Source organism: Chiloscyllium punctatum, chromosome 6 (genome assembly GCF_047496795.1).
Source record: "Chiloscyllium punctatum isolate Juve2018m chromosome 6, sChiPun1.3, whole genome shotgun sequence".
Classification (NCBI taxonomy): domain Eukaryota; kingdom Metazoa; phylum Chordata; class Chondrichthyes; order Orectolobiformes; family Hemiscylliidae; genus Chiloscyllium; species Chiloscyllium punctatum.
The window spans coordinates 30,201,083-30,213,571 of record NC_092744.1 but is presented as its reverse complement, the minus strand read 5'-3'; the positions used below and the strand labels follow the sequence as shown (position 1 = coordinate 30,213,571).

Here is a 12,489-nt window from a genome sequence, read left to right as displayed (position 1 = left end):
ATATTCTGTTGCCAATTAAATAAATAAATGCTCACACAAGCAATTCTCATGTGGAATGGTGTGGAATTAGAATATTAATGTTTCAAGCTTTAGGATGATGGATAGATTTAATAAATACTGTAGTTAATTCCAAAACCAAGCTTGTTTTCAGCCTTCAGAATAATGCATAGCTCAAATACAGAAGGAAATCATTTGACCTATTGTGCCAGCTCCTGTCTAATGCAGTTCGCACAGCCTTGTAACTTTCTCTGCTTTGAATATTTCTTTAATTTCTATTTAAGAGACACACTGACCACTGTCATAACCTCTCAAAGCAACAAAGCATTTCAAAATTTCAACAATCCTCTGTGCAGAGAGATGTGGTCTAGTTTCACCCTTAGCTTTTTTGTAGATCATTTTAAAAATTGATGATTCTCATGACAGAACACCAAGTCTTTGCCTGATAATTATTTGATTGAACCAGTCATAACTTAAAAATGTTTACCGTGTCTTCTAACCTTATGGCCTCCAGTGGTGATCTCTTCTTTAGACTCAAGTTTCCCAATCTGGTTTCCATTTAGTGCTTTACTGAAGTCATGGATACGCAATGTTCTTTCTAAAATTGGGGTGCAAAAGTTCTAACGGTAGCCTAACCAAAACTTTACTCGAAGTAATTATTTCTCTACTCTTATACCCATATTTAAAATCCAAAATTTCATTTACCTACACATATTTGTGAACTTTAGTTCCATGATCATCCATCTCGTCTAATGCCTGTTAAATGCTTGCTTCCATTCTGCAGAGGGGCAAGAGTTTAGGGTGTGGAAAAGTTGGAGCAACTTTAAGATCCCAAGATCATAAAATGCAATGAAAGCTGCAGTTGGTGTGTTTTTACATAACTAGTTTGTGAATGTGTGAGGATTAGATTTATTGCCCATTCCAAAGTGCTGCTGAGAAGATATTTGTCAGCAGCCTTCTTGAATTACAGTACCTTATAGTCCCACGATTTGGTCCAGTGCTGATGAAGGAATATTAATAATGTTTCTAAGTCAGAATGGTCTAATGGTGCTGAGATGATGATGTTTCCATGTGCCTGCTGTCCTTTTTGCAGTAAAGGTGCAGGATGGCAAGGAGCTATTAAAATAAAACTGTGCAAGCTGCTGTAATCAATAATATTGTTGATACACACTGCAGTTATAGTGCGTTGATGGTCAAGTGAATGAATATGGTAAAACACTGTATGCCACTTATGCCACATACCTGGTTCAATGCAGATTTCATATCATTCAAGTCTACTCCTGATTTTTGCCTTTTAAGTGGTGAAAAGGTTGGTGAGTAAGGTGGTGATTTTGGCAGCACAGAATACTCAATCTGTACTTGCAGTCAAAACAATTGTGAAGCTGGCCCACTTGAATTTCTGAGTGGGGATAACCCCAATAATATGATGGGAAATTGGACAATGGTTAAATGTTGAGGGAAGTTGGTTATATTCTCTCTTGCTGAGCTGGTCACCGTCAAGTAAGACATGCTGCCAATGCCACTTGCTACTTATCAGCCTAAGCCTGAATGTTGCTGAAAATGTGTTGCTGGAAAACAGCAGCAGGTGAAGCATCCTGAAGATTCCTGAAGAAGGGCTCATGCCCAAAACGTCGATTCGCCTGCTCCTTGGATGCTGCCTGACCTGCTGCGCTTTTCCAGCAACACATTTTCAGCTCTGATCTCCAGAATCTGCAGTCCTCATTTTCTCCTAAGCCTGAATGTTGTCCAAGTATTCCATATCTTCATGTACACTCTGATGAATTGTGAATGGACTTAAACATTTCAATCATTAAAGAGCACCATCACTTTTGATCTTACAATAGTGGAAAGATGACGCAAGTGAAGATGACTGGTTCAAGACACTCCAGTATCAATGTTCCAGGGCTGAGATTATTGGCCTCCAGCTACCAAAATAACATCGCTGTATGATATCTCTATGGAGGAGAACATTTTCTCTGACTTTCATTGAATACAGTTTTGCTAGGGCTCCTTGATGCATGATCAAATGCTACCTGATGTCAAAAGCAGTCAACGTCCTCTCAGTTCTGCAATTCTGCTCTCTTTCCTGATATTTTGACCAAGGTTGAGGTCTGGAGCAGAGTGGTTCTAGTGGAGCCACAATTCAGCATCACTGAGCAGGTCACTGCTTTAAACGTTACTTTATAATACTATGACACCTTTCATCACTTTCTTGATGACTGAAAGTAGGCTGATGGGGCAGGAGATGGACATATTGGGTTTGTCCTTCTTTTTGTGGCAAGATATACCAGGAAACTTTTTTACTTTCTTAGATGGATGCCAGTGCTGTATCTGCTGAACTGGAACAACTTGCCTAGTATCATGTTCTAGAACTCAACAAGTCTTTCTTGCAATAGATGAGATATCATCAGGGACTATAGACTTTGCTGCATCCAGTGTCTTCAGCTGTTTCTAGATAGCACATGGAGTGAATTGAAATGACTGAAGACTCTCAAGTTAGAAGTGCAGTATTTGGGCCTGAACTTACTTGGATGATCACAGTCAATTTAAGCTGTTCCTCATGATCCATTTGTGCAGTAAGTGGCCACACCTTTGCTCACCCTTCCTTGAGTGATCATGGGTTTTTTGGGATTTTAAACTAATCTGAATCCATGTTATTTAATATGGTGATAGCACTAAACAATATGTAAGATGTTGCCATTGTGTAAGAAACAGTTGTGCAGCTGTCACTCCTACCTACAGTTAGGTATATCGTGAGAATGAGGTCAAGTAGGCCTGTCTTTCTGTCAATTCTCTCACCACCTGGCACTGTCCAGTCTTGTCCTTCAGGATGAGGTCAACACTGCTATAGTAGCACTAATAGTCCACTCTGAGTAACAGGCATTCATTTTCACTGTCCAGCAGATTCATGCCCTTGCTATCCTCAATGCCTTCCTTCCAAATATTTAAATTGGAGAAGCGATGGTTTGATCAACTGAAAGGCAACAGGTGATAATGAAGAGCGGGCGTCCCTTCCAGGTTTGACCTGATACCATGAAAATGGCATTGTCTGTAGAACATCTGTTAAGGATCCTACAGCCACTAGAGTTCTACCTCTAATGGATCTGTCCTGCCAGTTGGAGTGCAAGCTGATTATTACCTTTGTGGTAAAAGTCACCTTTTGGGTGACAAAAATGATTTTCTTGTTAATAAGATGAAACAATCATTCTGTCCATCTCTCTCTAACAAGATGGTAACTTAGCTGTACTACTTAACCCAAGGAAAAACAGGTAACATCCAATATCAAACGGGTAAACTGCTAAAATGGAAAGCTGTCTGGGTTCATTGTCATTCAATAATGTTGTAGCACTCAAGGATGAAACATGAACACAGCCCTGTGATTTTTCTTTGAAATGTTTAGCTTTTGCTGTCAACTTCTGAAGTTGATAAATGCAAGGCTGGAGCTTCCACATTAGTGAAAGAAAATAACCTGTTATTCCTGTCTCTTAGGTAGACAATGAGAGGACTCAAAAGTAAATTAACCAGTGACTGCAGGGACAAAAAACAGCTTATGGCTCTTTTCCCTCCTCCCTCATAAATACCATTTATAAGGCACAGGAAAAATAAACTCAAGCAAAACACCATTCAACCTGAAAATATTAGCTAAATATAAAACACAAAGAACTGAATACACCATTGATGCTCGAAATGGTGTCTTCAGTTATTCACTACTAGATCTTTTAAATAGAAATACTGCAAGGAGACTGAAGTGCAGCTTACCTCACAGGATGACGCATGAACAATGAGAAATCATGGGACTTCTGAACTGTGAATAATCTTACATTCTAATCCCACAATTAAATATTAAATCATAATTTTAAAAGGTCTCCTACCATAGAAAATCTTGACAAGTTTTATTAAAATTTTGATTAGTTTTAGTCATTACAGACAGATGAAAGCCAAATTCCATATTCCAATAAGCAAACACTTTCAAAACTAATTCTCAATTCCATTTCACAGGAATACCAAAGCATCTAACACCTGCTTCAGAACAGCAACAAATAACTTGCACATTTCTTTTAAGATTGCATAGTGTGCCAATGGGCTTTGCATAAAGCCAATTTAGGCACACCTTCAAGATTACAGATGATGATGTGAGGGCCAAAGATGTAGGTTTTCAGAGAGTCTGTGAAGGTAGTGATGGGACTGCATGAAGGTATACAGTGTAGTAGGGGTGGGGAACAAGTTTTTTGGTGGTGGCTGGTGTGTTCTGATGTGGTAGCTGGTGTGATGCGCTGGCTGGTGCGGTGTGTGGGCGGGGGGGGGGGGGGGCACGGAGGAGCAGCTGAGGTTACATTTGTGAACTGCAATATGACACTGGGTAACAATTCAAAGTTTGTGAGAAGATTTGTAGCTCGGGTACTCGTTGTTGTAGTTCTGTTCGCCGAGCTGGGAACTTGTGTTGCAGACGTTTCGTCCCCTGTCTAGGTGACATCCTCAGTGCTTGGGAGCCTCCTGTGAAGCGCTTCTATGATCTTTCCTCCGGCATTTGTAGTGGTTTGAATCTGCCGCTTCCGGTTGTCAGTTCCAGCTGTCCACTAGCCACGAAACGACACGACCAGCTATCCTTAGTAGCCACACATGTAGATGACAAGCAACATGAGTTCGACTGGGACAACACTACTATTATAGGACAAGCCAAACAGAGAACAGCCAGGGAATTCCTAGAGGCATGGCACTCATCCACAGATTCCAGTTGTCAGTTCCAGCTGTCCGCTGCAGTGGCCGGTATATTGGGTCCAGGTCGATGTGCTTATTGACTGAATCTGTGGATGAGTGCCATGCCTCTAGGAATTCCCTGGCTGTTCTCTGCTTGGCTTGTCCTATAATAGTAGTGTTGTCCCAGTCGAACTCATGTTGCTTGTCATCTGCATGTGTGGCTACTAAGGATAGCTGGTCGTGTCGTTTCGTGGCTAGTGGACAGCTGGAACTGACAACCGGAAGCGGCAGATTCAAACCACTACAAATGCCGGAGGAAAGATCATAGAAGCGCTTCACAGGAGGCTCCCAAGCACTGAGGATGTCACCTAGACAGGGGACAAAACGTCTGCAACACAAATTCCCAGCTCGGCGAACAGAACCACAACACTGGGTAACAATACCACATCAGGGGCAGGTTGAAAATTCCCTACTTGAAAAGGGAATTGTCCTTCAACCAAGTTCAGGGCAGACATTTGTTATGGAAATGTTTAACTCAACTGAGTTGAAGAAAAGCGCAACTTTGCTTAGGGTCGATCATTTTAGATCTTCAAGTTTTAAATGTTGCCATTAAATTTAAATGGTGAGTTTGAAGGAAGTTTGCTCATTCAACAGGAAAACTTCTCGTAACTCAAGGTGCATAAACAGATAGGGTACAGAAATGTAAACTGAAAGTCACACCCTTCCTTTGGGTACAAAAGGAAATTAACAGCTACCTTCGAGATGGACTGAAGGACTGGCTGCATTAATTATGATAATCAGGTAACAAAAACTAAATTAACTCAGTATTTAACTCTCAACATTTCCTACAATAATGATGACAATTCAAAATACATTATTTGCTGTACAAGACTTTGTGGTGATTTGACGTCACTGTGCTATGTACACCTAAATCTTTCTAAGGGCCTCTTGTGGCCAACCTCAAATTTGCTCAATGAAAGTATTTTGCATTTCCTCTGCCTGAAGAATAGTCTCACAGGACATATCTTTCCTGTTACGCTCATCTGACCGAGTTTAATGGATTGAAAAATCAAACAGCTATTGAAGACGATCAGTGCATCAGAGCAGATTACTGTCCAGGAAGTGGTGAGAAAAATCTATTACATAAGTGTTGAAAACACAGAAAATATAAGTCAAATGTATCTGGTAAAACACTCCAGAGACTTGAGTATACATAGTACACAATTACAGCAAACAAATGAAAAAACTAGGCATATAATCATATATTTCCCATATACTGCAGTTACAATTTTAAAGAAACCTAACACTGAATATATTTCAAAGGATATCTCAAAAACAGGGCAGCACAGTATTTCAGTGGTTAGCACTGCTGCCTCACAGGCCTGCGACCCAGGTTCAATTCTAGCCTCGGGCAACTGTGTGTGCAGTTTGCATGTTCTCCCCATGTCTGCGTGAGTTTCCTCCAGGTGCTTCAGTTTCCACACTCAGTCCAAAGATGTGCAGGTTAATGGATTAGCCATGGGAAATGAAAAGTTAGAGGAACAAGGGGACGTGATTCTGAGTGGGATTCTCTTGACAGGACTGGTGTGGATTCAATGGGCCAAATGGCCCACTTCCACATCGTAGAGATTCTATGAGTTGGAGGGGAAAGCAAAGCAAATGTATGTGATAGTAAGAAAACTCAACTAAAGGGATGGTGAAAGATAGAAAGATAAATTGAGAAAGATTCTGAAAATAGGAAAAAATATAACAAGCCATAGGGTAGCTTTTTTAAATTCATTCATGGGATGTACACATCACTAATCAGGCCGATATTTCTTGGTCATCCCCATTTGCGCAGAAGGCAGTTAAGAGTCAATTATGTTGCTGTCGTCTGGAGTCGCACGTAGGCCTGACCAGGTAAGGATGGCAGATTTCCCTCCGGGAAGCACATCAGTGATCCAGATGGGTTTTTCTGACAATCTGCAATGTTTCACCATCTGCCATGGCAGGATTTGAACCTGGGTCACCAGGTTTAAATCAGTCTAGAGTTAATATCACCAGGCCATTGTCTCCCCTGAGAAATTGTGATGCCTGAGGGTTTCTGAAGTACAAATACCATGTATACACTGGGCAAATGGCAGGCACCTTATCTGGAGACACACTTGAATAAAGGTGAGAAACGAAGCATAATAAAAGGAACAAGGTTGCCTTGAGAAGGGGTTCAAAATTGCTGTAGACTTTCAGATGACCCGGGATCAGTGAAAAAGAGACTGAGATACAAAAAACAAGGAAATTTTGTCTGAAATGCTCAGTGAAGATTTGGGTTGGATGACTAGTCCGGATGGGCTCTCTCTGCTCAGTGGTCAATAGATCTGGATACTGAATGACTGTACAACTGACTGTTTGGAATTACATTACATGCCAAAATATTTTGTTTATTATTTCAGGTACAAGTTGAGATCAAAAGTGCAAATGAAGCAAAATAGTGGACAGATGGCTCCAAGACATTTAATGATTAAACCAGAGAGAAAGCAGCTACAAATAAATTGATTCATTTTGCATTCTCAGTCACCATTTCCCTACAGCCAAATAAACCAAGTGGTTGGAACATCTGTTCTATACCAATGTGACCAATTGATCAAAGTGTGAAAAAACACATTTGCCAGTACGGGCCACAAGACATCAATTAGGAATTGGGACCATCATAGGAGAATTGGAAGTTCACCTGCAGCAGCCACAAACAGTATGTTGATAGCTTTGACTACTGACAAAACCTCCCCAGAGTGTGAATGGCTGTGCATTATAAACAGAAAATATTCACTGTGAAACTCAAATATCATGTCTAAACAAAATATTGCTTTGAAATTTGTGTGTATTAAAGCTATTCTTCAAAGCCCCTAATTAACTTATAATGAGGGCAAGGTGCTTCCTTTTAGGAGCAGCTAAGTGTTGGTTAATAAAGGATATTAAACTGATTACTGGATTAAAGGACAAAAGGAACAGATACTTTTATTAAAAAACATTTCATGTTAGTCATTGAGCAAGAGATGCATTATAATTTAAACAAGCTTTACCTGGTCATTTCATCATCACCCATGACTTTGGTAATTGGTGAGTATCTGCCTGGTGATGATGGAGGAAGTGTCGGTTTGTATTCTGTGTTCACTAAATAGTTTGGTGGCGTTATATGGTTTTCCAATTGGGGGTAGGCTGCAAGAACACAAAATGAGGAGAATTGGTAACAATCATATTTTTGCAAACACCTTGACATTTTTGTTACAAGACTTAAAAAAAATGCAACATATATGCATTGGATTAAAACAAATCAGCGTAAAATTCAATTAATCAAACTATTTATTCTACAATGCACACAAAAATGTTTTGTAATCCCTTTGGCAAGTTTGGATTAAGTAGCTCAAGACTAGCATTCTACAGCACTGCTATTATCCCACAGAATGTGTAAAAGGCCTTCACACTTTAAGTACCAGACTTTATATCGTTAGTAATGGATTGGATTGGATTGTGGGATCCAAAAAACCTAGTTACACTTCCACAAGGATACATAAAACACATTTGTTTCTTTATGACCAGAAGCAGAAAGTGGACTTCTATTAGATAAATTGCATAATTATAAACATCCAGTCAACAAATCATCCACCTAAGATCAGAATGATGCATGGCGTAGAAGCATGGGAAGATAGAAGGTGAAAAGAGAAAACTTGCTTATCGGCTGTAGAAATCGTGTATAATTGCACAGTGAAGGAATGTGTAATCCTGCTCTTGCTGCCAAGTTCACATTTTGAAGCTGTGACTGATTTATTCAGAACAGCATTTTCAAACTACTGTTTTTGACCTCTAATTCACTATGACACTTGTGCAATTGTTGATCTGCTCAAACACTCCTTTAACTCCACTTTAGATCCCTCTGTCCCTATCAAAACTTTGACTCAGTCTCTTTCTTCCTTGTCATTCCCTCCAATATAGTCCTCAGCTTCATTCATTCATTCAACTAAGGTACAACTGTTCTTGCAATTTAGAACTGTTTATGTAATTTTATTTGAAATTGTGCGCTTTGCTGTGGTTAAGAGTATAAAGAGCTGTGGTTCTCTAATCAGGGAGATGGCTTGGCTGAAACCCGCGCTTAGGATGACCTCATCTCCCAAACACTTTTGTTTAATAAACTGTGATTTGACTTGCTACTAAATCTGATTCTTGAGAAATTTTTACCTACTACATAGTCCTCAGCTTCATTCTTTCAGTTCAACTAAGGCACAAATATCCTTGCAACTTATTCTCAGATTTGGCTGGATAACATCAAGAATCAGTTTGGAGGTAGCAGCAGAACATTTAGAAAATCATAATACAAATCAGGAAGAATCAGTATAGGCTCGTGAAAATGAAAGTGTGTTTTTTTTTTGCCCCTTAATTCTTTCTTGGACGTTGCTGGCAAGGCCAGCATTTATTGCCAATCCTTGAATTGAGTGCCTTGTTAGGCCACGTGGGAACGTGTTCAAATAATGACTGAAAGCAGTGAGTAGCGAAGATAGCCCTTTTATTCAGAAATCCCAAGTAGTACAAATTCAAGGTAGCAATAGAATTCTGAAATACAGTTCTTACAAGAGCCCCTTTATACACAGTTCTTACATATATTAAAATTCCATTACTATGAAGTTACTTTTTTTAACCTACAGTACACAAATGTTTAAGGGGCTTCTGTCCTTAGAGACAGGAGATGGATTAAGACGTGCTAAGTGCTGACTGCTACTCCTGATAGGATTAAGAGTGTTTGTCCCGTCTGCTTGCATAATTAAGAGGTGTTAGTTCCTTTTGTCTTTTAAATTAGTAAATGCTAGTTAAAAATGCTAGGCCTATATGCTCTAAATAAATTAGGAATTGTACTCAAATTTAATAAAGGATATTAAACGGATTACTACAGCTGGTTTGAGAGTTTTGTTTACTATTTGCAGGTGAGAAAATCATTCATTCATGCAATTTCGCATAAGCACTGTTTGGACTACTAGTTTCTCAAAGGGATAGGGGCCCAGCTAAAAGGTATTTAACAAATATATATAAATTTGGGAAACTGCTTGGTGTTCTGTAACCTATTCATGTCCAAGAGAGGGTTGGTAAGAGCTGATTATTATTATAACCTTTTGTGGAGACGTGATAGCGGGATTGTACGATAAGACCATAAGACCATAAGACATAGGAGTGGAAGTAAGGCCATTCGGCCCATCGAGTCCACTCCGCCATTCAATCATGGCTGATGCGCATTTCAGCTCCACTTGCCAGCGTTCTCCCCGTAGCCCTTAATTCCTCTAGACAACAAGAACCTATCAATCTCGGCCTTGAAGACATTTAGCGTCCCGGCTTCCACTGCACTCCGTGGCAATGAATTCCACAGGCCCACCACTCTCTGGCTGAAGAAATGTCTCCGCATTTCCGTTCTGAAATGACCCCCTCTAATTCTAAGGCTGTGTCCACGGGTCCTAGTCTCCTCGCCTAACAGAAACAATTTTCTAGCATCCACCTTTTCAAAGCCATGTATTATTTTGTACGTCTCTATTAGATCTCCCCTTAATCTTCTAAACTCCAACGAATACAATCCCAGTATCCTCAGCCGTTCCTCATATGCTAGACCTGTCATTCCAGGGATCATCCGTGTGAATCTCCGCTGGACACGTTCCAGTGCCAGTATGTCCTTCCTGAGGTGTGGGGACCAAAACTGGACACAGTACTCCAAATGGGGCCTAACCAGAGCTTTATAAAGTCTTAGTAGTACATCTCTGCTTTTATATTCCAACCCTCTTGAGATAAGAGACAACATTGCATTCGCTTTCTTAATCACAGACTCAACCTGCATGTTTACCTTTAGAGAATCCTCGACTAGCACTCCCAGATCCCTTTGTGCTTTGGCTTTATTAAGTTTCTCACCATTTAGAAAGTAGTCCATTCCTATATTCTTTTTGCCAAAGTGCAAGACCTCGCACTTGCTCACGTTAAATTCCATCAGCCATTTCCTGGACCACTCTCCCAACCTGTCTAGATCCTTCTGTAGCCTCCCCACTTCCTCAGTACTACCTGCCTGTCTACCTAACTTTGTATCATCGGCAAACTTCGCTAGAATGCCCCCGGTTCCCTCTTCCAAATCATTAATATATAATGCGAACAGCTGTGGCCCCAGCACCGAACCCTGCGGGACACCGCTCGTCACCGGCTGCCATTCTGAAAAAGAACCTTTTATCCCAACTCTCTGCCTTCTGTTAGATAGCCAATCCTCAATCCATCCCAGCAGCTCACCTCGAACACCATGGGCCCTCACCTTGCTCAGCAGTCTCCCGTGTGGCACCTTATCAAAGGCCTTTTGAAAGTCCAGATAGACCACATCCACTGGGTTCCCCTGGTCTAACCTACTTGTTACCTCTTCAAAAAATTCTAACAGGTTTGTCAGGCATGACCTCCCTTTACTAAATCCATGTTGACTTGTTCTAATCAGACTCTGCTCTTCCAAGAATTTAGAAACCTCATCCTTAATGATGGATTCTAGAATTTTACCAACAACCGAGGTTAAGCTGATTGGCCTATAATTTTCCATCTTTTGCCTTGATCCTTTCTTGAACAAGGGGGTTACTACAGCCATCTTCCAATCATCCGGGACCTTTCCTGACTCCAGTGACTCTTGAAAGATCTCAACCAATGCCTCTGCTATTTCCTCAGCAACCTCTCTCAGAACTCTAGGGTGTATCCCATCGGGGCCAGGAGATTTATCAATTTTAAGACTTTTTAACTTTTCTAGCACTATCTCTTTCGTAATGGCAACCATACTCAACTCAGCCCCGTGACACCCTTTAATTTTTGGGATATTACTCATGTCTTCCACTGTTCACTGTACTGTTCACATTACACATATTCAGAGGTTAACAAGGCCTAAACACCGCTTGTAGCAGGGGCTGATAAGGTGTGAAAATGCAGAAATTGGTTTGAAAGGATTCTTTTGATTAGAAAGGGCTGTTTTAATTTGGTCTATCTTATGATAGTAAAATATGCTACAGAACCATGGTTTTTATGAATAAATGAATGAAACCATGTTTTAGTAGGGAGTTATGATGAATGAAACATAGACAAGGTGCTTGCTTATGAGTGGGTTGGTAAAGGAGTTATTTATGAATGAATGAACAGAAACCCGGTATTAATGAATATAGCAAGCTGGTGAGTTAATGAAGGTAACTTAGAACACAATGTCTCATAGCCAGTTCAGAGGGATGTTAACAGTAAACCATACTGATTTCCTTCCTGACAGGACATGAGTGATCCATGCATGATTTCATATCAAACAATGACAGTCATAGTGTCACCAGATTGCAGATTTAATAGTTTTACGATAAATTCCACCAGCTGACTGGAATTTGAATCCATGCCCCCACATCTTTTGCCAGGGTCTCTGAATTTCTAGTTTAGTGACATTATTACTCCATTACCCTCTCTCCTTTTTAGCTTTCCAATGCATCCATATTTAACTTCTTTATGGCTTTGCTCATCTTCAACTTGCCTGCCTCCTCACCAGCTCCTGAGGCATGCTGCTTTTTTCTCTGCCCATTACAGGCATCGGTGCAATCATCTAGACCCTCCTTGCAACATTACAATTCCCTCTACATCTTTTTCAACACACATTTCTAACTAATTTCTTTCACTGCTTTTGATCAACCCTTTTTATATTTGGCTTGGTATTTGTAATTCTGATTTTCAGCTGTGAACCAACTTGCAAATCCTACTCAACTGATGAAATCAAATAAGTATAAGATTCTGTAATTC

General features: G+C 40.3%; 1 protein-coding gene across 29 annotated transcripts in view; it reads right to left on the bottom strand.

Moving 5' to 3' along the window:
• The window catches only part of LOC140478823 (disks large homolog 1), a 459,945-nt gene that overhangs the window by 105,038 nt on the left and 342,418 nt on the right, over positions 1 to 12,489 (bottom strand). For all 29 annotated transcript variants that reach the window (XM_072572239.1, XM_072572250.1, XM_072572237.1 and 26 more), the window contains one exon: positions 7,752 to 7,887. In XM_072572239.1, coding sequence (XP_072428340.1) covers positions 7,752 to 7,887 — 136 coding nt within the window. The remainder of the gene's footprint in view (positions 1 to 7,751; positions 7,888 to 12,489) is intronic.